The sequence below is a fragment of the Xenopus laevis genome, chromosome 8S (assembly GCF_017654675.1).
Source record: "Xenopus laevis strain J_2021 chromosome 8S, Xenopus_laevis_v10.1, whole genome shotgun sequence".
Taxonomy (NCBI): domain Eukaryota; kingdom Metazoa; phylum Chordata; class Amphibia; order Anura; family Pipidae; genus Xenopus; species Xenopus laevis.
The window spans coordinates 85,900,171-85,926,398 of record NC_054386.1 but is presented as its reverse complement, the minus strand read 5'-3'; the positions used below and the strand labels follow the sequence as shown (position 1 = coordinate 85,926,398).

Genomic DNA, 26,228 nt, shown 5'->3' with positions numbered 1-26,228 from the left:
GCTGGTAAATAAACCCAAATATAATGTACATTTCTGCCCTAGTTCTTTAGTTAAGCTTTAGTTCTCCTTTAAGCTTGTTTTTAAGTAGCAAAAGGTTAGATGCCTGGGAGACATTTAAGTTGTGGTTTACCTTTCGCTTGAGAGGCCCCAGACGAACAACTTTGGCATCTAATGCACCGTAGGTCAGCCAAAGGCCACTGCTAACATGCTGAACGAAGCACATTGACTCGCCATACTTGATCTCAGCAATTCCCATTCCTTCTACATCTTTCTTTGGGGCAACATCCAACTTTTCCTACAGATGAAGAGAGCAGAAGGTTATATAAGCTCTATGAGTAAATATTTCCATCTGAAAAACTTCAAATAAAAAAAAAAAAAAATAGATATACACAGTTTTGTCATGAAAACAATGTCATTGACCCCCCCTACCAATAACATATTTGTGCATCCTTCCCCATTATTTAAATAAAAATACTCCACAGTAGTGATGGGCGAATTTCTCCCGTTTCGCAGGAAAATTTGGGAATTTGCAGCGAAATTCGCAAAAAATTAATGAAACGTGAATTTTGACACCGGCGTCCAAATATTTTTACGCTGGCGACAATACTGACGGTTGCGTCAATTCCGACGCCCATTAAAGTCAATGAGCTGGAATTGTTGTCGGCGTCAGAATTGTCGCAGGCATCAGAATTGCCGCCTGCGTCAAAAATATTTGGACGCGGCTGAATTTTCACTGGCAAATTTTTGCGGCAATTCGCCGCAAATTTGCGCCTGTCGAATAAATTCGCCCATCACCACTCCACAGTACAACTCTTACAACCCTGTATGCTTAAAAACATCACCGTTCTTTAAAGTACTTGCAATGTTTAGTCTTATGCAAGTGTTATTGGGAGAGATTTTGAGTTTATAAAATGCATGAAGAGCAATTACAATAAAGTCCAAATAGGTATTAAAAAGAGGAGAGGTAAACAAGCATCAAAAGAAGAACATATATAGCCTGTCGACAGGGTAAAGAGGTCATTTTTGTTCATTGCAAAGAAAAAGTATACAGAAATAATGTTTAATTAGGCATCATTACAAACAGTAGTACAGGTAAAGGATCTGTTATTCGAAAACCCGTTATCCAGAAAGCTCTGAATTACAGAAAGGCCTTCTCCCATAGACTCCATTTAATCCAAATAACCCAAATTTTTAAAAAAATATTTCCCTTTTCTCTGTAGTAATAAAACAGTACGACATATTTAATCCAAACTATATTATTAATCCTTATTGTAGGCAAAACCAGCCTATTGGGTTTATTTAATGTTTACATGACTTTCTAGTAGATTTATGGTATGAATATCCAAATTACGGAAAGATCCATTATACGGAAAGCCCCAGGTCCTGAGCATTCTGGATAACAGGTCCCATATCTGTATATATATTATGGGTGGAAACTGGGTGTTTTTTTAGTACAAGTGTATAGTCCCACTTACTTTAGAAGCCCGGAAGCAGAAGGCAGTGGCTTTTGTGTTGGACCTATCTGCATCTAACACCACCAATCCCTTCTCGTCATCCTTTGCCAGGTATCTTCCTGTAGTAACATGGCGCACACGGAAGGATTGTCCGCATTTCAGGTGACTTCCACTCCAGCTGTAAATGTGAACAAAAACAGGTTGATGTACAACACCGCTTCACTACTTTCTTTCTCTCTAGACAACATTTTTGGCTAGATGGCACAATCTATCATTTTTTTTTGCCTGTGGAAAGCTGTAGTAGATGCTCCAACACACCTGTCTATTTGGGGTACAGAATAAAAGCAATAACTGATATAACTGCTTGGTAAATGTGATATACAAATACTGTATATACAGTTATATTATTATTATTATTATAATTATTATTATTATTATCATTATTAGTATTACTATTATTACTATTAATAATAATAATAATAATAATAATAATAACAACAGCAGCAGCAACAAAAACAATAATAATATTAATAATAATAATAAAATCATCACAATAAAATATATTAACTAATACTAAGGTGAGATGCCTTTGGCTATCAGAGCACCTTTCTATTATTTATTTTTTACTGTTTACCCAAAATCTCAGTTTAAAGTTGAATGTCCCTGTCTCTGGTGTTTGAGTCTGACAGCTCAGTAATTCAGGCGCAGACTCTGAACTGTTACAATTTTGCAACATTTAGTTGATCCATTTCTCAGCAGCATCTCTGGAGTATTAGCAACTATTGTATCAATTCTAACAGCTGCCTGTAATGAAACCCAGAGATTCTGCTCAGCAGGGACAAAGATAAGAAATGTATCAACTAAATGTATCAATTTAGAACAGTTTACAGGGTCGGTGACCCCCTCCCAGAGCTGCTTTAGAAGGTGATGAAATGACACTTTACACTTCAATATTAGAAAAAAGGTGACATATAGAAAATAGAAAGTAATTGGAAAAAGTTGTTATTTCTGGTGATCTATCTGAAAACAACTAGTTGTCTGAAGGTGAACAGCCCCTTTAAAGTATCATTAAGGGGCAGATTTATCAAGGGTCACATTTCAAAGTGATAAATACTTCGAAATTCGACCCTCGAATTGAAATACTTCGACTTTGAATATTGAATTCACAGTATTTTTCACCGAATTAGGCCATTGTGAGATCTAAGTAAAATCGTTCGATCAAATTATTAAATTGTTCGATCGAATTATTAAATCGTTCGAATCCTACGATTTTAGCGTACGATCGAACGATTTTACTTCGATGTATAAAGACTTAGAAAAATGGTCCCCATAGGCTAACATAGCACTTCGGCAGGTTTAATTTGGCGAAGTATTGAAGTCAAAGTTTTTATAAAGAGACATTACTTCGATTATCGAATAGTTGAATATTAAAACTATTTAACTTCAAATTGAATTTGAAGTCGAAGTCCTAGTAGCCTATTCGATGGTCGAGGTATCCAAAAAATTACTTTGGAATTCGAACTTTTTTAACTTCGAAAATTCACTCGAACCTTAGTAAATCTGCCCCTAATTGTCTTCAACAGTTTATTAGGCCTTTATTCTAATCAAATAAATCTGTACATTTTGTTCACTGGTCTTGAGTGAAAGTGGCTTCAATAAATAAGACCAAATCATAGCTATTAGTAAACAGGGCTGCACCACTGAGGTCTGAGGTGAGAATTATTTTATAATCCAATCATTTCTTTAACCAATTATTTTCTTTGACACCATTAGTTATTTAGCTGTTGTATTTGCAATGTCTTTTTTCCAGTAACATTTAAATAATGAAATTAAGACAAATACATCTGTAAAATAATTTTATAAGACATGAGAATGTAGCGAATTAGCATATCTGGCAAATTACTTTGGCTGAATTCAGATGTCAAAAAGGCCATATACATGTTTATAGCAGAGCCTTCCCTATACTAAGTTACACTTCAGAAACCCAAATGTCTCCCACAAATACCTTATCCTTAGAGGCTCAAGACGCCATAAAGAGCGCGCATGGGAACAAACAGCTCCTGCTTCATAATGTGGCATTCTAAAGTAGAAAAGAAATAATGGTTATTTTTCAGTCTTGTTGCTACTGCCTGAAATGCTTCCATGTGTAAAGAAAAACGAAACTAAAGAAATATACAAAAATTATGAAAAAATACATGAAATAGAGATACTGACACCAGAAAATAACCTTTTTTTATATCTATCATAACATTGTCTTTGAATTTTGTTTATAATTTTGCCATAAAAGAATTTGCCCAATGCTTCTACATTGTCTTTCTTATCCCCCTGTTCCCCTATGAGGGGGCTGCCATATTTGTGCAGCAGGAGTCCGTTAGCATTAGAAACTCTAACTGACAGGTTAAAGGGATCCTGTCATCGGAAAACATGTTTTTTTCAAAACACATCAGTTAATAGTGCTACTCCAGCAGAATTCTGCACTGAAATCCATTTCTCAAAAGAGCAAACAGATTTTTTTATATTCAATTTTGAAATCTGACATGGGGCTAGACTTTCCCAGCTGCCCCTGGTCATGTGACTTGTGATTGCACTTTAGGAGAGAAATGCTTTCTGGCAGGCTGCTGTTTTTCCTTCCTGTAACTGAAGGAGTTTCAGTGGGACATGAGTTTTTACTATTGAGTGCTGTTCTTAGAACTACCAGGCAGCTGTTATCTTGTGTTAGGGAGCTGTTATCTGGTTACCTTCCCATTGTTCTTTTGTTTGGCTGCTGGGGGGGAAAAGGAGGGGGTGATATCACTCCATCTTGCAGTACAGCAGTAAAGAGTGATTGAAGTTTATCAGAGAACAAGTCACATGACTGCAGGCAGCTGGGAAATTGACAATATGTGTAGCCAGATGTCAGATTTCAAAATTGAATATAAAAAATTCTGTTTAATCTTTTGAGAAATGGATTTCAGTGCAGAATTCTGCTGGATCAGCACTATTAACTGATTCATTTTGAAAAATGTTTTTTCCCATGACAGTATCCCTTTAAGAAGGGACAGTCAGGTTGACAAAACAGTCAGGTTTAGGAACTTCAAGTGACAATTACTTACAAAAATCAGTGAAACCCGATTAAAATGACCTATAGGTAACTTTTAAGGGTAGATTTATCAAGGGTTGAAGTGAAAATTTGAAGTAAATGTTTAGAATACAGCCTATTCACCTGCAGAAAAAAAATAGATTTTTTAAATAAATTTCGGGTCTTTTTTTCTTCGAATTACGAAGTTATTGGAATTAAAAAAAAACACTCCCATTACTTCAAAATCTGACCCTTGATAAATCTGCCCGTAAATGTAGATTCATATTTTGAAAAGAAAATGTTTAGTGTCAGTATCACATCAGATTGGAAGGTTTGATGGGCCACCTGGATCTTTTCTGCAGTCCAATTCTGTGTGTGTGGATCTCACCTGCGCTGTTCCTCTCCTTGGTCAGTTGATGCGATTGTCAGGCATTCATCCATATGTCCATGAAACAAACGCAGAACATGTCCACCGGTCACATAACCTAGTGAGATTCTTAAAGTTATACAATGCATTTTCCAAGGATATCAGTTAAATGTCAATTTTAAAGAATGTCCTGCCCACCTTCTGCTAGCTCACAAACGGAGGTAATTGGGTTCATATTCCACAACGTCTGCATGAAGGAGGCATCCACCTGAAGTTCCCCACTTGCTGTGGAAAGGTGCTGGGAAAAGCAGTAAAATATAGATGAAGCATTTTAGGGAGTGAATAAAAAGGATAATTAAAGATTCGGTTCTGTAAAGTCCCCCATACACGGGCCAATAAAAGCTGCTGACAGATCGAGTCAGCAGCTTATTGGCCCGTGTGTGGGGCCATCCGACAGGCTTCCCTGATGGACATCTGGCAGAAAATCGACCAGATCTCGATCGTGCAGGTTAAAAAATTGGATCGTGGTCGCATATGTGCGTGTATCTATGCCGTCATGATACAACTGCCCGTATCGGATGCCTTATGATCCGATCGTTAGGCTCTAGGGCCCACAATCGGATCAGTCCGATATCGCCCACCTCAATGTGGGCATATCGGGGAGAGATACGCTCATTTGGCGACATTGCAAAACGAGAGTATCTCTACGTCTATGGCCACCTTAACAGTTTGAAAAAAGCAGCTTTAACATAATGGAACACTATGTAGTTTGCGCCCTGTGACCCTGGGTTGGGTTTACTCCAATTTCCTCCCACACTCCAAAAACATACAGGCATGTTAATTGCCTGCTGCTGGAAAAAAAAACTTCTGTAAAGCTCTGGGAAATTGGGTTGGCTCTATATAAACAACATATACTAATAATAAAATAATACAATAAGGAACAGAGTCAAAAAGGGGAACGGAGTATGTGCCAATGAAAAAAATAAAAATGCCACCAAGCGGTTGTCTAATTAAATTAGATCACACTTATTAACACAACAGGAACATACCAAATATCTCTCTGAAGAAACACTGACAAGGATCAGATCATCTCCTACCCGGACCTTCTCTCCTTCCGAGCGCTGCTTGGAAGCTGGGTGGATAGTCCACCAACACGCCTCTCCTGATCAGAAAGAACACGCACAAAAATAAGTCATGTGCAAAGGACTCCCACAGGAATGACTGAAGGAAAGCTAAACAGATATTAAAGGAGAACTAAAGTCTAACTAAAGAAGTAGGCTACAAATGTTGTTCTGTACCAGCACAAGGCAACCACAGCCCTTTAGCAGTAAAGATCTGTGTCTCCAAAGATGCCCCAGTAGCTCCCCATCTTCTTTTCTGCTGATTCACTGCACATGCTCTGTGCTGCTGTCACTTACTGAGCTTAGGGACCCACTCACAATATACAGTACACATAGAATAGAAATGTCACAATATAAGGCTGATTAGTAATTAATACAGATAATTACTACATGGCAGCACAGAAACCAGTGCAATTAGCATCAGCATTTAATAATCAGCAAACCTGTAGCATCAGCTTATATTACAGGGGAAGCTCATTTTCTGCTGGATAATTAGTGACAAGCCCTAAGCTTAGCTTCTCAACAGCTGCTCAGAGTCCACTGAGCATGTGAGAGTCACAGACACTTTCCAAGATGGTGACCCCCTGTGACAAGTTTGAAGTCCTGGATCATTGCTGCTATTGAGATGCTGAAACTTTAGGCTGGTGCAATAAAGTCAATATATAAAACATGGCATTTTAAACTATAATTATTTTTAGGGCTTAGTTCTCATATAAAATAACACATTATGGTTATATGGCAAATTCTTGTTTAGTGCTTGGTACCTGTAACATCTTCTTGCAATCCTACATCAAATGCCAATTTATCTGTCAGAGAGCGTGATGTAGTGAGACAGCACAGATACTATAGAAAAAAATTTCAAAAACACAATGTTATTTCCACATTTCCACATTGAAATCCGCAAAGTGTGTCTGTGCCCAGGCCAATGCAGTGCCTTTGGGTGCAGACCCTTAATGGGGATGGGGTCGCGATGAATCAGGGTGGGGTAGTGATGTCAGGGGCGGAGCTATGATGTGGCGATCAATCGATCGTTGAATCAATCATAGTTAATCCTGGTAAGTTTTCCTAATTTGGAGAACCAGGCAGGCAGTTGTTAGTTTTAACCCGGACAGGCAGTTTTGGCCCGGACAGGCAGTTTTGACCCGGACAGGCAGTTTTGACCCGGACAGGCAGTTTTGACCCGGACAGGCAGTTTTAACCCGGACAGGCAATTTTGACCCGGACAGCCCTTCAAAAAACTGGGCTGTCCGGATCAAAACCGGACATATGGCAACCCTACATACAAGTGATGTGGATGCCAGTGGATTCGCCAGTTTGCGGCCTGCAAATCAGCCCTGTGTAGCATTAACCTTATGGGTATGGTTTCTATCCTACTACTTTGTCTCTTCTTTCTTTTCTTTCTACAATATGGAGAGGTGCTATTAAAGGAACAGTTCCAGGCCCGGATAAGTGGCGATGCCAAAGAAGCCCGGGCCTAAGGAGGCAAAATTTTAGGGGGAGCATGCCGCTCAGCCGCATACCTAAGGAGCACTGGGGACTGCAAGCACACACACTCCCCGATAGGCTGGCGCTAGGACCATGTGGGAGGTGGGAGCGTGCGCACATGAAGCAGCCAGAATCGGGACCATGCGGCCTTGGGGTGCCGCTTTGCTACATCACAGTTGAATATAAAAATAAAAACTGGGTAAATAGATAGCCTGTACAAAATAAAAAATGTTTCTATTACAGTTAGTTAGGCAAACATGTAATGTATAAAGGCTGGAGTAACTGGATGTGTAACATAACAGAACACAACTTCCTGCTTTTCAGCTCTCTAACTCAACATTTTGAAGGGTCCCACATGGGACATAACTCTTCGGTGAGTTTGCAATTGATCCTCAGCATTCATCTTAGATTGAAAAAGCAACAGTTATGACCCTGTGGCCTCCCCTCAAGTCTCTGATTGGTTACTGCCTGGTAACCAATCAGTGGAAACCAAGAGAGCTGAAAAGCAGGAAGTAGTGTTCTTGCTATTATGTTAGACATCCAGTCACTCCATCCTTTATACGTTACATTTTTGGCTAACTAACTATATTGAAAACATTGTTTATTTTGCACATCCTATCTATTTAACCAGTTTTTATTCTTATACCGAAAAATTCCTTGAACGCTCTCTGACTGTAAGTCTTCCAACGAGCCTTGTTATTGCATAATCTGACCCTGTACACCATTCACAAGTTTACCTGATGTAGGTGTTGAATGGAAGGTGAGCACATTTTTTGTGCTTTACAGGACCGTTGTAGGCACAACAGGTGCAAGACAATTTAGGTGCAAATGTTTTTGACGTGGAGTTTTAACACATGGCCCCATATGTTAGAAATAATTAATGAAAACACCAGTTTTCAAACATGTCCGTATAAAAAGGCAATGTTACGTTTGATTAATTTGTTACTCACCATGTCACTGTGTAAATGGCGCAGGAGGATAGCATGGCCATAGAGCAGTGTTCGATGTCCTCCGCCTTGTGATGACTAAAGGATAAATTAAAAATGTATCTTTCACAACTCCTACCAAGTAGATCACCTCTGCCACCTCTTTAACCACTGCAGCCATTCCTCACAACCACTGGCAGAGTTTAACTCCCACCAAAGTAACAAAGATAACAAATAATACAATATGTTATGGGGAGTAAGCTTTGCTTTGCTCTGTGTTACTCTCCTCACTCAGGAAGCCACATCCCTCTTCTCAGACACTCCTTGGGCTTTCTCTTTTTTTTTTACAGAAGAATAATACCTTTATTTAACTTTTGGTGCACAAATGAGTGCTCACTGCAATGCCTTTTATGTCTCCCCAGATCCAATTGATAACACAGTGTTATACTCTCACCAAGGGGCAGATTTACTAAGGAGCGAAGTGACAATTCGCTAGCGTGAGCACCCGCAGGGACATCAGCAGGCGCCAATTCGCTTGCGAAACAGATTGTCGCTAGCGGTCATTCGCACTTTTCACTCTGGCGAATGGACGTTACTCCACAAATTGACCAAAATGTGGATTTTACTGAACGTTACCTCTTTCGCCAGAGTTTACTTTGCCACTTCAGACCAGGCAAAGTGCTGTAAAGTAGCTAGATCTTCCTCAATCTTCTGTCACTTACATCATATCCTGTGAATCAAAAGTGCATCAAAGTTCAGAAAACGCTGGCGACTTTTGCTTTTTTTAAGTGGGATTGGCTGCAAAAGTCCTTACTTTTTTGGGAAACAGTTTTATTACATATGGAACATTCATTTTACAGTGGGCTCATGTGTAGGGCATTAGATTAACTCTCTTGTCTTTATTAAGGTTCCCTGGACATGTGTAATATAAACCGCTAACTTAAACCATTTGCAGCAACATTTATAATAAAGACGTCCATACAACTTTAAATTTCCCGCCCTATGCAAATTGACATTAGGCGAGATCAATAGCAAAGTTTCGCTAGGCACAAATGAATGCTAGCGCATCTTTGCTATGAAATGCTTGCACAGCCGATGTAACGCTAGCAAAAAGTCGCCAGCGTTCGATGCCCAGGATGAAACTTTGCATTCCAGTGAATTAGCGTAATTGTAGCGTATTTACACCTGGCAAAGTGGTGCGATGGGTGTGAAGCTGACACTGGCAAAAATCGCCCGTTTGTGAATCTGCCCCCAAATGTCAACCCTCACCCCTCTCTGCTGCTGACAAGCAGGTCCATTAGAACCAGGTGGGATAAGAGTGGGAGTAGCATGGAGCTCTGCAAAGCATACAACCCAGTACAAGAACATATTTATTATGATATTCTCCCTGTATAATGGTCATCCAAATATTAATATATGACATGCATTTTCAAACTATTTTACAATCCATACATTTTGCAGATAATGGGGTATTTTATCAAAGAGTGAAGTTAGAGGTCGCCACAGTTCCAAATTCCACCAATCTCCATTCATTTCTATGGGATTTTTAAGAGTATTTATCAATGGGTGAAAGTGAAAGTTCATCCTTTTGTAAATATGCCTTTCAAAATCCCATAGAAATGAATGGAGAGTGGCGGAAGTTCACTCTAGAGGACTGTGGCAAACTCTAACTTCACTTTTTTGATAAATATACACCAATGTGTCTTTTCTGAATCTGGGCAGTTCAAATGGAGGCTATCAGGATTAATCCCTGCCTGCCTATGGGTTTCATAGACATATAGGGGCAGATTTACTAAGCTTGAGTGAATAATTCGAATGAAAAAATATTTGAATTTCGAAGTCATTTTTTGGGTACTTTGACCATCGAATTGGTCAAATTCGATCGAATCGAATGATTCGAATGATTCGAAGTAAAAATCGTTTGACCATTCGATAATCGAAGTACTGTCTCTTTAAAAAAACTTCGACTTCATACTTCACCACTTTAAACCTACCGAAGTCCAATGTTAGCCTATGGGGACCTTTCCCAGCACTTTTCTAAGTTTTTTTTGGTCGAATAAAAATCGTTCGATCGATCGCTTAAAATCATTCGAATCGTTTGATTTAAAGGATCTTATCGATTTTTATTTGATCGAAACTTTTGCACTAAATCCTTCGAATTCGATATTCAAATTCGAAGGATTTTACTTCGAATTTGAGGGTTTTTTAACCCTAGAAATTCGACCCTTGATAAATCTGCCCCATAGACTTCTTTGTGTGACATCATGTTAATCGAATCTAATCACGCCACTATTTATTCATTTACGTATCTATTCATCCTCCCATCCATACATCCAAAATCATTCAGTGTTTTATTAGCAAATTTTTAAACTTTAATTATTTATTAGTCACCCAGTCTCCTCCCAACTTCTCCCACCCAAGAGACTTGATGATCTCCATGTTCCATGTTCCTCAGGCCACCTGTTAGATGAGAGACTGGATTTGTACCATGCAATGAGAGAAGGGGAATAAAGGATCCAATATATTTAGAAATTAAGTCAAAGGAGGAAAGAAGTTATTATGTGTGTAAGATGGTAGGTGAAGTGATGGAGACTTCTGCACACAGGCTGCAAAACAAGAAGATGAGCAGAAGTAGGGATGGGGAGACTCTCACTGCTGGAAACCACATGCTTCAATAGAATATTAATGTAGAAGTAGTTAACACCTATATATAAACCTAAGAAAATGTACCTTTTACAGTTGCCCTAGGTTTTAGATTTCTCTAACCATTTTAGAATTAGGAATATTTAGTTTTTAGAAATGATAAGCAATTACATGAAACCAAGATATTGGGAGCACAAGTGATTGCACTTATATGAATTCAGCAATGACATGAGAATGTACTGGAGAACTGTTCAGAATAAGAGGTCTTTTTATGATGCTGCGTAAAAGCAATATCACCGGATTTCAAAAAATCGTGATGGACACACAGTTGCCAAAATCAGTACATAACTGGACAATTACGCCATTTTTTTTAACGTGATGATGCCTGGCAAATTTTTTCCATAGCATAATAAACAGGCTCCTACATGTAGTTTTGTCTTCGCTGCAATTGCCATGCTAGTGGAAAAAAGTTAAGAAGGTCTACATTTATTATAAACTTTAAAGGGCAAGATGTTTCTTTGCTGCTAGATGTTATGCCACACTGAATGCAGCCATAGCTTGGTATTTGAGAATTGGGGGCATCTTATGTGCATCCCTTCTGACTGCCCCAGTTCTGATACAATCTGGAGCATAAATTTGTATGCTTACATGGCTACAAACAGCAGGGAATTGGTGCTGGCAGGGGCTCCAGACAAGGCCTGCTTTATTAGGGTCTGGCCACACGGGCAGATTCGGGGAGATTAGTCGCCAGACGACAAACCTCCTTTTCCTTGCATTGACTAAACTCCCCAATCTGCCTTTCCCTGCCTTCCACTGGCTAAAATGTAAATCGCCTGGGGGCAGGCACACGGAGCGCTTCGTTTTCCGAAGTCACCCGAAGTTTCCTCGTGAGGCAATTACGGGCGACTTTGGAAAACGAAGCAACGCTCCGTGTGCCTGCACTCAGGCGATTTTCATTTTAGCCAGGGGAAGGCAGATCGCGAAAAAGAGGAGATTTGTCACCTGGCGACTAATCTCCCCGAATCTGTCTGTGTGGCCAGACCCTTGTACTGCTAGAAAACAGAGTAGGTGATATCTTTTATTGGCTAACTGAGTTGATAAAAAATGTGAGCTTTCAGGGTCATCTTGTGTCAGTATGGTTTGCCCAACCTAGAGAGTGGACTTTGACAGCTCATAGTTCAAGTAGGCTCAAGTATTTTATGGTACTGTACTCTCAGGTACGGAGAGGGGTACATATAACATTAGGATTGCTTATTTGCAGTTATGTGTTTCTGCAGGTGCATATGGCCGAACAATCAGATTACCCCCGATATAGCCATGCTCGTTATTGGCATATCGGGGAAAGATCTGCTCGTTTGGCGATGTTGCAGATCTTTGCGTCTATGGCCACCTTAGGTGTGCAGGAGATTTCTGCGCATCTTGTTCCCTGTTTAAGATAAAAGTATGTTCTAGTACATAATCCTATAGAGACGGGCGGTGGAGAATGCGGCCTCTAGATGCCCAGAAGAGAAATCTGGCCCTGCATGTGAAAGCTTAGAAGCCTAAAAAGTAGACATTCTCACATTTCCTTTTATCCTTTTTCATTTTTCCTTTTTGCTTATCCTTAAAGAAAAGATCACCTTTAAATGACATTATAAATGACATTATAATATATTATAGATGACGCTATTCTAAGCAGTTTTTCAGTCTATATTCAATTAAACATTTTCCCTTCCAGTTCAGCTTCCAATTAAAATACGTTTTTTTACTGGCGGCAAAGTCTATTGACTAGAGTGGTTTCCTTATATTTTACTCCATGTCTTTGTATACAGACCTTCTCTTTTCTTTTTTTTCTTCAGTTCTGTTTTACAAATCCCTGTCTAGTTGGTGGTAAAATACTTTCTTTTCTGCAATAAAGAGTATGCAAATAGAATTGCAGAATACATTACACTGAATTAGTGATATTTATATGAGATGAGTACAGCTCATCATCTTGCACTTTTAATACGTGATAGTGGCTAGTCTATTTCCAGAAAGGGATGTAGCCAACACAGCTGAAACACGAGATTGGAAAAATGAGAGCAATGTTCACAGCACAATCTCTTGGAAACACCTACTCCCCATACATTTCTAATTTTATTGTATCTTGGGGAGGAAAGAGCAAGGATAGAAATTATCACTAAGAAAAGCAATAAATTATAGTACTGTGATTAAAGATGTGCCCGTAAATTAGCTAATTATAGTGATAAGGAAATTTTTAGTAACTTTACGGGGAAATTGGGGTTCCAGCAGTCAGAGGAAAAGGAAGGCATTGCTTGGGAAAGGGACTCACAGGAGGAAACAGAGCAAGGCCACAAAACATACCCATTTATCCAAATTGGGCGGCTAGCACAAGGGCAGAAAGAGAAAGCCAAAACAAAACACATAAGTTATATCATAGAGACATCAACAGAGACAAGGCTACTGTAATCCAATACTCATCACAATTTTTGTTTCACTTCTTTATCCAAGACTTTTTGCTAGATATTTCGTTTGCTATTGGTTAACAATCTAGAACAATAATTGTAACTATATGGTTTCCAGAGCCACAGTGCAGGTTCCTCCAAATTGTCAAGATTTAAATAAAGGTGGCCCTGCCCCTATTACCACCTACATTTTGAGAAAGAATAAAATAGCTTTATTTCAACATAGAACCAGAACTGGATTTGATACATAAAACATCTAGTCCAGAATTCATAAACAGGGGCTTCAGGGGGTTCGTTTCTTTTGGCCAGAGATAAAAAAGCTGTTCTTGAGCTGGTGAGATGGTACTTTGCATCTGACAAATCTTATAATGTTAGGGGCTGGCCACATGGGCAGATTCAGGGATAAAAGTCGATCGAAGTCAATTACGGGCGACTTCGGAAAACAAAACATCTCGAGTGCCTGCCCCCAGGTAATTTTAATTTTAGCTGGCGGAAGGCAGGGGAAGGAAGATTGGGGAGATTAGTCGCCGTGAAAAAGAGGAAATTTGTCGCCTGGCAACTAATCTCCCTGAATCTGCCCATGTGGCCGACCCTTAAAGGATAAGTTAACCTTTAAAATAAGTGAATGTAAAATTGATGAGTGTGCTATTCTAAGCACTTTTGTAATTTACATTTATTATTTATTTTGTTTTTATTCCAAGATATACAGGGAATTTTGTTACAACAGTGCCACCTGCTGGTAATTTTCCCACCAGTCTGACCACCAAGTGGTCAAGGAAGTTGTCAGGAACAAGAAAGAGGCTGCTCTGATGTTCTTCTGCTTAGCAAATAAAAAGCAGAAACCTTTCTCACATCTTTCCTAAGCAGAAGAACATCAGAGCAGCCTCTTTCTTTCTCCTGACAACTTCCTTGACTACTTGGTGGTCAGACTGGTGGGAAACTGACCAGCAGGTGGCGCTGTTGGAACAAAATTCATTCATATTAACAGTACATGTATCCCTTAATATCTTGGAATAAAAACAAAATAAATATAGAATATAAATTACAAAAGTGCTAGAATCCTCATCAATTTTACATTCACTTATTTTAAAGGTTTACTTATCCTTTAAGGGTGAAAAAGATTTGTTCATGAGATAAAAAAACTTGTTCACTAGAGCAGACAATTGATGCCTCCACCCATATTAATATTAGTTCTTATGTGAAACAGCCTTGTTGATTCCCATCATAAATACAAGCAATTTTTATAACATGGTACAAACTAACGTAAAATAAAACAATAAGTAGCCATAATACAAAGTGACTCTTAGCACATAAGACAAACAACTTACTGAATCAATGAGGCAACATGAGTATGACAGTAAGCCATTGCAACACTAAGGACAAACTCATAGCATGAGCAGAATGCATGTTTGACAATAGAAACTGCTGCTTATAAACCACAGAAATAATATGGATGTTGTTTCAGAATTCTCACCTCATTGCCCATGTCCACGGTGTTTGCCAACATCTCCTGCAATGCTCTTACAGAAAGAGACTGCTTCAAAACAAAGCAGCAGATGGCAAGGTCTGGAGGCACATTCTGGAAGAAAGAGAAAAGTGAGACATTGTGGTGGATGTAAATAAACGATAAAGAAATGGATGAGCCACAGTACAGGAAACAGTAGGATGGACACTAAGTAGATTCCACTTATTACCTGAGCATTGGATGTTGATTCCAAGAAACAGAGGCGGTTTCCAAAGCCCTCAGCCCCCATGCACATCTTGAGTTGTTCCTTTCGGATAGTAGTACTGCATTGCAGGACAACCACATCTTCCTGCATGAGAGACAAATAAGGGAGGAGATGGTGATTATAGAAATAATGCAGAAGACAATAAAAAGAAGGTAGCAGAACACCAGCTACTACTATTACTACTACTACTACTACTACTACTATTATTGTTACTGTGCTTTCAAATGTTTATATACAACAGATCCAGGGAATGAGCACCATAAAAAAGATTCAGCCAAGCATCAGTGCACTGTGCGTTATTCTGTTAATAATAAATAGTTATATTGGGGGGAGGGGCAGTGGGGAGGCATATTGCAGTGCTGGAGTACTATCTACAAGGAGCTTGTATATTCTTTCCAGTTCTGTGTGAGTTTTGGGGCAGATTTATCAAGGGTCGAAGTGAAAATTCTATTTCTAGCTATTCTTTGTGTTCTTCAACTACGGAATAGTCCAAATTCGCTTTGAATTTGAAAAAAAATGTGAAATTTATCATGTAAAAAAATAAATCGAATGGTCTTCGACCATTTGCCATCTAAAACATACCAACTTGCGGCTTTAGCCTATGGAGGAACCCATCTGTAGTCAATTGGTGGACTTTTTTTTAGAAAAAACTTTGAATCGATCGATCGATCGATCGAATACGACGTTACTTTGATTTGTACGATTCAAATTCGAGCAAAAACGGCCTATTCACCCGGAAAAAAAACTTTGATTTTTTTTTTAAATAAATTTCGATTGGTCTTTTTTTAATTGAATTTCGAAGTTTTTTTTATTCGAAATTCGACCCCTGGTAAATCTGCCCCTAAGTCTACTATAAAATTATGTAAACATTAAATAAACCTAATAGGCTGGTTTTGCTTCTGATAAGGATAATTATATCTTAGTTGGGATCAAGTACAAGGTTCTGAGAGCAGAAAAAGAAAAAAAAACCACACTAAATAATTAAGAAACTACACCAAATGAAAAAGTAAAACCAGCTGCAAACTGTCTTGGAACACTCTTTAAATACTAATAATGTCACTGCAGTTAAGATCCAAGCAGTGGAAACAACATAAAGCGGGAAAATAAGTATTGAAACATCAACGTTTTTCTCTGTAAATATGGGGCTATTGACATGAAATAACACCAGATGCCGGTAACAACCCAAGTAATCCATTTGTACAAAGAAATCAAAACAAATATGTTCATATATTAAGTTATGTGTAGTAAAGTGGAATGATTCAGGGAATAAGTATTGAACACACTTTCTGAAATGTATTTAATAATTAGAAGAAAAGCCTTTGTTGGTAATGACAACTTCAAGATGCCTTCTGTATAGATGTGGTGTGATTTTGGCCCGTTCTTCAACACAAACAGACTTCTAATCTTGAAGGTTTCCGGGGGGCCTCTTCTATGAACTCTGATCGTCAGTTCTTTCCATAGATTTTCAGTTGCATTCAGGTCAGCTGATTGACTGGGCCATTCTAGCAGCTTTATTGTCTTTCTCTGAAACCAAACGGTGCTCCATTCAGAAGCTTAGAAATACATCTGTAACCATTGGCATTGTCATATTTTGCAACAATAAGGTTGTGAAGGTCTTGAGAGAGCTCTTTGCTTTTACCTATCATGAGATGCTTCTTGTGTGATACCTTGGCAATGAGAAACCTTTTAATAGGCCATCAATTAAGACTAAACCAGCTGAAATTAATTTCAAAATACTGATAGATTTCAGCAGGTTTCTTGGCTTTACATGCCTTTTTGCACCTCCTTTTCTTCATTTGTTCAATACTTATTCCCTGGGTCATTCCACGTTATTACTGGTAACTTAATTTATAGACTTATTTGTCTTGAGTTCTTTGTATGTGGTTATATATTGTTGATTGTGAGTTGAGAAATGTTAGTCAAAAACGTTATTGCATATACCAGACTAATTACTAGGAATTCCTTAACCAGATTTTTTTGGGGGGCATGGGGGTCCTAGTCAAGGACTGTCCATAGAGATGAAAAGAACTAATCTAACAGTAAACAGTGCAGGGTGTTTGCTGGTGTGCATAGGGTTTGGGAGGAATGTGGACATGTTTTGGATACAATGGGGTTTGACTGCAGAACTTGTGACCACATGTGACTGTTCGTTGCCTGTGATTTTTTTGTTATAGGGCCCCATACAACTCAGTTAGCAGGGTCCCCTGTACAGAGCAGGGTGGTGGATGTGGACGAATAACTGGGGCCTTCTGGAGGGGAAGGCCCTGCTCACTTACAAGTATGGGAATCCATGATTGCTAATGACAGCCCTGCACATGACTTTGTCCCCTGATATTTTAACATTTCATTATGTACATGCTTTTATCTTGTTACACTTCTTACTGTATTTAGTTATCATTTAGTTACATTCTCCCTATTTTAGACCGAACTCAAAGGAGAACTAAAGCCTAAATAAAGAAGTAGGCTAGAAATGTTGTACATTACTTTTGGGCTTCTGTACCAGCCCAAGGCAACAAAAACCCTTTAGCAGTAAAGATCTGTGTCTCCAAAGATGCCCCAGTAGCTCTCCATCTTCTTTTCTGCTGATTCACTGCACATACTCTGTGCTGCTGTCACTTACTGAGCTAAGAGACCCACTCACAATATACAGTACACAGAGGTCGAGGTGAATTTTCGAATGAAAAAAATTCTAATTTCAAGCTATTTTTTGTGTACTTCAACTAGGGAATAGTCCAAATTCGATTCCAATTTTAAAAAAATTCGAATATCAAAATTTATCATTTATCTCTTTAAAAATTTGACTCCAACCATTCGCCATCTAAAACCTGCCGAATTGCTGTTTTAGCCTATGGGGGACCTCCTAGAACCCATTTGGAGTCAATTGGTGGACTTTGAAAAATCAAATTCGATTGCGCCATTAATTCGAATTCAGCCGAATACGGATAAATTCGATCGAAAATGGACCTATTCGACCAAAAAAAAACTTTGACTTAATTTCGGTTGGTCTTTTTGAATTCAAATTCCAAAGTTTTTTCAATTCGAAACTCAACCCTTGATAAATATGCCCCATATAATATAAACGTCACAATATAAGGCTGATTAGTAATTAATACAGATAATTACTACATGGCAGCACAGAAACCAGTGCAATTAGCATCAGAATTTAATAATCAGCAAACCTGTAGCATCAGCTTATATTACAGACCAACCTCATTTTCTGCTGGATAATTAGTGACGAGCCCTAAGCTTAGCTTCTCAACAGCTGCTCAGAGCCCACTGAGCATGTGAGTGTCACAGACACTTTCCAAGATGGTGACCCCCTGTGACAAGTTTGAAGTCCTGGATCATTGCTGCTATTGACAAGCTGAAACTTTAGGCTGGTGCAATAAGTTCAGTGTGTAAAATATGGCATTTTAGCCATATTTCTATTTAAGGTTTAGTTCTCCTTTAGATCATACTGAAGTGGATCAGCTGAAGCTATCCCCAGATGGACTAATTTTGGATTAATTCTATGAAAGCTGGCCAATAGTCCTGCAAGGCGACCTAAAATTGTACAGTTTGGCCAAACACACACACATGCAGATGGGCAATAGTCAGCCAGAAGCTGCAGAGTACAACATGTCTCTAATTCTCACAAAATGGGTTCAGAAGGATCTGAGGGCTACTGTTTACAATTTATGTGAATTATAATCAAAATAAAGCATAAAGATTTTTGTTTTAAATTCAATTGTGCCATCCTGTCGGAACTCTGACCCTGCCAATAACATACATTATAAAGGCAGACATTTAATTTATACAGCCTTCTTTGAACTATTCATCTGGCAATTTGGGTCAGATTAAGGTGTGTAAAACAGCCATTTAATAATGTTTATTTTATTTAATTAAATCAATAATGTGTGAAGTTGAATGCATCTGACCTAAACCAACATATTAGCCTATGCAACCACAGGCTGTACAAAACTGCCTTTAAAAATTGTTTCGTTACTCCCAAAAATGCAATAAAAGTCATATGTCCATCGTGAGATACTTATCAACCCCCTCCTTTCCCTTTCTGCTCCAGCCCCGCCTTTCTGGAGCAGCAACTGAGATATTTTAGGTCTGCACCTGCTGGGGATTTTACTGTGACCTGTACTCAGCAAATAACTGAAATTGTTGCAGCGCTCCCTTCTGCAAATGCACACAGAGTCACAACAAGATGCCAGAGCCTCAGAATGGTTATATAGCACTAACTAATTCTACACATAGTACCATACTTTTTATTTGTACCATTTTTATTGATTTATTAATCAGTATTTATATTGTACAGTTAAATACAGTTCAATAGCTAGTAGTACACTGCAGTAGTACATGTGCTGCACCAAAATCTAAATAAATGACACCAAAATCGAAATGACATAAGCCTCGAGAAAGGGTTATCATTACATTAAATTTAGTTTCATTGTCAGTTATATGCCCTTAGTGTTCCATCTTGTATTTTTTTTTTACGATATTCACTCTTCAATTACTCTTTAAAAAACTTAAAGGAATCCTGTCATCAGAAAACCTGTTTTTTTCAAAACGCATCAGTTAATAGTGCTACTCCAGCAGAATTCTGCACTGAAATCCATTTCTCAAAAGAGCCAACAGATTTTTTTATATTCAATTTTGAAATCTGACATGGGGCTAGACATTTTGTCAATTTCCCAGCTGCCCCCAGTCATGTGACTTGTGCCTGCACTTTAGGGCTAGTCCACACGGGGAGATAGCGACGCGTTTGACCGGCGCAGGCGACAGTTTTGTATGGGCGCCTATGTAAAAACGCCTGTGCTAACCACACGAGGCGATGCGCTTTTCAACAGTCGCCTGAAAAAGCCTGGCGAGGCATTTTCAGGCGACTGTTGAAAAGCGCATCGCCTCGTGTGGTTAGCACAGGCGTTTTTACATAGGCGCCCATACAAAACTGTCGCCTGCGCCGGTCGCGGCGACTGGCGCGGCGCTTTGTCGCCGCGACCGCAAACGCGTCGCTATCTCCCCGTGTGGACTAGCCCTTAGGAGAGAAATGCTTTCTGGCAGGCTGCTGTTTTTCCTTCTCAATGTAACTGAATGTGTCTCAGTGGGACATGGGATTTTACTACTGAGTGTTGTTCTTAGATCTACCAGGCAGCTGTTATCTTGTGTTAGGGAGCTGCTATCTGGTTACCTTCCCATTGTTCTTTTCTTTGGCTGCTGGAGGGAAAAGGGAGGGGGTGATATCACTCCAACTTGTAGTACAGCAGTAAAGAGTGATTGAAGTTTATCAGAGCACAAGTCACATGACTTGGGGCAGCTGGGAAATTGACAATATGTCTAGCTCCATGTCAGATTTCAAAATTGAATATAAAAAAATCAGTTTGCTCTTTTGAGAAATGAATTTTAGTGCAGAATTCTGCTGGAGCAGCACTATTAACTGATGCGTTTTGAAAAATTTTTTTTTTCCCATGACAGTATCCCTTTAATATAATAATTCAATATAATATAATTTAACTTAATTAAATGTTATGAACTTTAGCCTTTTGGAAAAGAACTTGCTTATCCTACCATGACATCACTCCAGTAGATATCTATCTTTTGACATATGATATACAGAAAAACCATAAATGACCTATAAATAGTCTATTCATGTGACTCATATGGTTGACACTTGTGTATTTTAAAAAATACTGGACTTCTAACTTGGATTTGACCAGTATTTTTATTTTTATTAGGTTTTGAAACATAGTGGGGCTCATTTATAAACTTCGCACAGGGCAGATTGGTTTGTATCAGTGAATATATTCGCTCTGCGCATGGTTATATTTACAAAGCTGAATAAGAGTGTGTAAACAGAACTGCGGATTTTTTTTTCACACTCAAAAGAGCTTTATATGGTGCAAATTGCAAATATTATGTGCGGAGAAAATATTCCCAAAACAGTTTTGCAAATTGCAAATTTAAGTCAGTGTCAACGCTATTTTCGCGCACAACAACCACGCACAGTGGGCGCATTCACACAAACACCTGCCTCATTTGCGAGCCATTTGCGAAAATTTGCTCTCAATGCGAATTCGCAACAAACGGAAAGACTGGCACAGCAGTGCAATATTTTAGCTTTCAGGAAAAAACATGGGCAATACAACCTTTTGCGAATAAATATGCAATGCGCGAACTTTATAAATGACCCCCAGTGACATATCTTTAATTCCTTACATTTTCAAATAGATCTAAATCATTCCCTATATAATACTTAATAGATGTAAAAATATGATGCAGATTAATAGATGCAAAATATATATTAAAAATTGCTTAGGGATGTCAATCATTAAAGCTTTTATTAGCCTTCAGCATTAATAAATAAGGATATTAAGGGGCATATTTATCAAGGTTCGAATTTCGAATTGAAAATACTTCGGATTTAGAATTCAAAAAGACCAACCGAAATTAAGTCAAAGTTTTTTTTTTGGTCCGTTTTTGATTGAATAGGTCCGTAATCGTCCGAATTCGAATTGTTCGAATCGAAGGAATAGTGCATTCGATTCGATTCAAAGTTTTCCCCCCAAAAAAACTTTGATTTTTCAAAGTCCATCAATTGACTCCAAATAGGTTCTAGGAGGTCCCCCATTGGCTAAAACAGCAATTCGGCAAGTTTTAGATGGCGAATGGTCGAAGCTGAATTATTAAAGAGGCAGTACATGATAAATTTCGATATTCTAATTTTAAAATTTTTTTCAAATTCGAATTGAATGTGGACTATTCCCTAGTCTAATAGCTCGAAATTCGAATTTTTTTCATTCAAAAATTCACCTCGACCTTTGATTAATCTGCCCCTAAAAGTTATATCTTAATTCTGTGACCTGTATAAAAGCTGACACTTGTGTTAAAACTAGCGATGGGCGAATTTATTCGCCAGGTGTGAATTCACTGTGAATTTTCCCGTTTCGCCGCTGGAGAAAGGGGCGTGACCCCGAAACGTCACAATAAACACGCAAGGCAGCTTGCTTGCATTGACCCTGTGTGCCTTGGGATTCTTTCTGCTATACTGCTTGATAAATTGAGATCTGGGAGGAATGCCTAGTTGCTCTCTTAGATACACTATTGAATAGACTGTACATTACTCTAATAACTTTTTTTAGCTAAGTTTCAGCTTGTCAATAGCCACAATGATCCAGGACTTCAAAATTGTCACAGGGGGTCACCATCTTGGAAAGTGTCTGTGACACTCACATGCTCAGTGGGCTCTGAGCAGCTGTTGAGATGCTAAGCTTAGGGCTCGTCACTAATTATCCAGCAGAAAATGAGGTTGGTCTGTAATATAAGCTGATGCTACAGGGCTGATTATTGAATTCTGAGGCTAATTGCACTGGTTTCTGTGCTGCCATGTAGTAATTATCTGTATTAATTACTAATCAGCCTTATATTGTGACATTTCTATTCTATGTGTACTGTATATTGTGAGTGGGTCCCTAAGCTCAGTAAGTGACAGCAGCACAGAGCATGTGCAGTGAATCAGCAGAAAAGAAGATGAGGAGCTACTGGGGCATCTTTGGAGACACAGATCTTAACCGCTACAGGGTTGCATTCATCTTGGACTGGTACAGAAGCACAAAACATAATGTACAACATTTCTAGCAATTTCTTTAGTTAAGCTTTAGCTCTCCTTTAATTCTTTATCCAAGGCCCTTTATTATGCTTTTTGGTTTTTTTTTTACTTCCTTTCAATACCAATGAATCAATGTATAAGGTTTCTTATACCACCACAATGCAGATGATGCCCATCCTAGCCTGAAATTGTACTTTCCCCCTGCTAAAACACCCATAACATTCCAGAAGTCTCTATTGTATTTATTAAATCAGTATCGACCCCTCTACTTAGGGTCAGTGGCTTGAGTTATCTTGGAATCCCACCTCTACTGCACGCCTCACATCCAATAACTAAACTGTATAGATTTTCCCTACAGTGTATTTATAAAAGAATGACTATTCATCAGTCAAAGGGTATGAGAATACTAATTAACAGCGTTGCCATTTGTTGAGTGCTACAGCTATTGTTTGGCCTACTCCTTCAGAAACAGTTGCTACTCCAGCCATTAATAACTGCAGCTGCCAGACTCACACAACTCACCAACTTATACTCTCATGCCACTCTGTCAATGGCCAAGTAGGCCCCTCCACTACAATTCAGGATAAAATTTAAACTACTGACCTTTATGTTGGAAACATTTCACAACTCTGCCCCACCCTGAACGTATCTGCAAATACCAAACTACTCATTAAAGGGATACTGTCATGGGAAATTTTTTTTTTAAAAATGAATCAGTTAATAGTGCTGCTCCAGCAGAATTCTGCACTGAAATCCATTTCTCAAAAGAGCAAACAGATTTTTTTATATTCAACTTTGAAATCTGACATGGTGCTAGACATACTGTCAATTTCCCAGCTGCCCCAAGTCATGTGACTTGTGCTCTGATAAACTTCAATCACTCTTTACTGCTGTACTGAAAGTTGGAGTGATATCACCCCCTCCCTTTCCCCCCCAGCAGCCAAACAAAAGAACAATGGGAAGATAACCAGATAGCAGCTCCCTAACACAAGATAACAGCTGCCTGGTAGATCTAAGAACAACACTCAATAGTAAAAACCCATGTCTCACTGAGACACATTCAATTACATTGAGAAGGAAAAACAGCAGCCTGCCAGAAAGCATTTCTCTCTTAAAGTGCAGGCACAAGTCACATGACCAGGGGCAGCTGGGAAATTGACAATATGTCTAGCCCCATGTCAGATTTCAAAATTGAATATAAAAAAATCTGTTTGCTCTTTTGAGAAATGGATTTCAGTGCAGAATTCTGCTGGAGTAGCACTATTAACTGATGTGTTTTGAAAAAATGTTTTTCCAATGGCAGTATCACTTTTATCTATGATAGTCTATTGCAGCTGCTAAGTTTAATGATTAATGCCATAGCTCTCTTTTTTCGGACCCATTTTCATGCCCATCGCCACTACTTGTGCCTCACACTCCTTACCCTTTAGATTTTAATCAGTAACGAGCCAGACCCCATTGGTCCTTTCATCTATCAATATTAATGTTTTTTATATATTACATTATTGCCAACTCCTTTTGTAATGAGTTCAATATTTTATGAATATTGTAATTACATCTTGAGGAATTTCTTTCTTCAATCACTCTCCCATTTCCCCCTTTTTATCTTATGCTTGGTTGTATTACATATACAGTATCAGTCATAAAACTGTAGACACTTCACCATGAATGTCCTCAACAAAGAATTGCTTTCCTGTTGTGTTCATCATCACAAACAAATCATATCCTTCAGTTCACTTAACTGGTGAAGTATGAGGTCACGTAAAAATAAGTCTACTATGTAATGTACAGTAAGAATATTTTTCACTTATCTACTTATTCCCTCCCATCAAGTGACATGTGCCAAGCCTCAAATTTAGACATGCTGGTTCTGGGAATAATAAAGTGTATGTGTGGGCATAAGCCATATTTAGAATAATGTGTGTGGGCAAAAGCCATATTTAGAATAATCTTGGTTTAAATCCCTCCAGCATTTATTCAACCCTCTCAATATTCTGTTGGGCAATTATTATTTCAAGGTTTTTTTTTTTCTAGCAATCTGTCACACAATCTGTTGTTGTTAATGTGCTTTAAAGAACCCTTGCTGTTCTTAATGGAACCCCGGTATATGGTATACCCAAAGAAACAGGCCCTTATTTTTCCCCTTCTTTTTCTTTAAATCCTTGTACCGTAATCATGTTGTAAGCGGATTGATCCCTTTTGTCATCAGGAACATTTTTTGCTGAATAAAATATGGCACAAATCTTATAATGGTGATATAACACCTTTCCTTCGCAGTAATTCTTAACACTATCTTTAAACCAGAGCTTCCTTTTTGATGGCTTTTCTCTGCACAGGTTTATTACAGGTGTTTGGAATCCAAACCCTAATACAGTCACATGAAAACGTTTTGGAGTTTTGTTTATCATTGGCTGAGCATTCAAAGTAGCAACTTCCTTTTAATATATAACATGCATAATGGAAACAGTAATATTTCAGAAGTGACAACGTTTATTGGATGAACAGAAAATATGCAATATGCATCATAACACAATTAGACAGGTGCATACATTTGGGCACCACAACAGAGATATTACATCAATACTTAGTTGAGCCTTTTGCAAATGTAACAGCCTCTAGACGCCTCCTATAGCCTTTGATGAGTGTCTGGATGTGGGTATTTTTGACCATTCGTCCATACAAATTCTCTCCAGTTCAGTTAAATTTGATGGCCGCCGAGCATGGACAGTCTGCTTCAAATCATCCCATAGATTTTCCATGTTATTCAAGTCGGGGGACTATAACGGCCATTCCAGAATATTGTATTTCTCCCTCTGCATAAATGTCTTTGTAGATTTCGAAGTGTGTTTAGGATCATTGGCCTGCGTAACTTCAACTTTGTGACTGATGCTTGAACATTATCCTGAAGAATTTATTTATATTGGGTTGAATTCATCCGACCCTCGACAAGGGCCCAAGTCCCACAGCGAACCACACAGCCAGACAGGATGATGGAACCTCCACCAAATTTGACAGTAGGAAGCAGGTGTTTTTCTTGGAATGCGGTGTTCTTCTTCCACCAAGTGCTTTTTGTTATGAGCAAATAACTCAATTTTGTCTCATCAGTCCAAAGCACTTTGTTCCAAAATGACTGTGGCTTGTCTAAATGAGCTTTTGCATACAACAAGCGACTGTTTACGGCATGGGTGCAGAAAGGGCTTCTTTCTCATCACCCTGCCATACAGATGTTCTTTGTGCAAATTGAATTGTAGAATGTTGTACAGATACACCATCTGCAGCAAGATGTTCTTGCAGGTCTTTGGAGGTGATCTTTGGGTTGTCTGTAACCATTCTCACAATCCTCCGCATATGCCACTTAGGGATGTAGCGAACGGCGGAAAAAATGTTCGCGAACATATTCGCGAAC

At 38.7% G+C, this 26,228-nt stretch overlaps 1 protein-coding gene across 4 annotated transcripts in view; it reads right to left on the bottom strand.

The window, feature by feature from the left end:
• The window catches only part of LOC108700581 (ryanodine receptor 1), a 142,274-nt gene that overhangs the window by 102,812 nt on the left and 13,234 nt on the right, over window positions 1-26,228 (bottom strand). For all 4 annotated transcript variants that reach the window (XM_041575339.1, XM_041575341.1, XM_041575340.1 and 1 more), the window contains exons 2-11: window positions 15,193-15,312; window positions 14,973-15,077; window positions 8,436-8,510; window positions 6,765-6,843; window positions 5,929-6,041; window positions 5,078-5,177; window positions 4,901-4,997; window positions 3,460-3,534; window positions 1,476-1,632; window positions 131-295 (exon numbers count right to left, since the gene is read on the bottom strand). In XM_041575339.1, coding sequence (XP_041431273.1) covers window positions 131-295; window positions 1,476-1,632; window positions 3,460-3,534; window positions 4,901-4,997; window positions 5,078-5,177; window positions 5,929-6,041; window positions 6,765-6,843; window positions 8,436-8,510; window positions 14,973-15,077; window positions 15,193-15,312 — 1,086 coding nt within the window. The remainder of the gene's footprint in view (window positions 1-130; window positions 296-1,475; window positions 1,633-3,459; window positions 3,535-4,900; window positions 4,998-5,077; window positions 5,178-5,928; window positions 6,042-6,764; window positions 6,844-8,435; window positions 8,511-14,972; window positions 15,078-15,192; window positions 15,313-26,228) is intronic.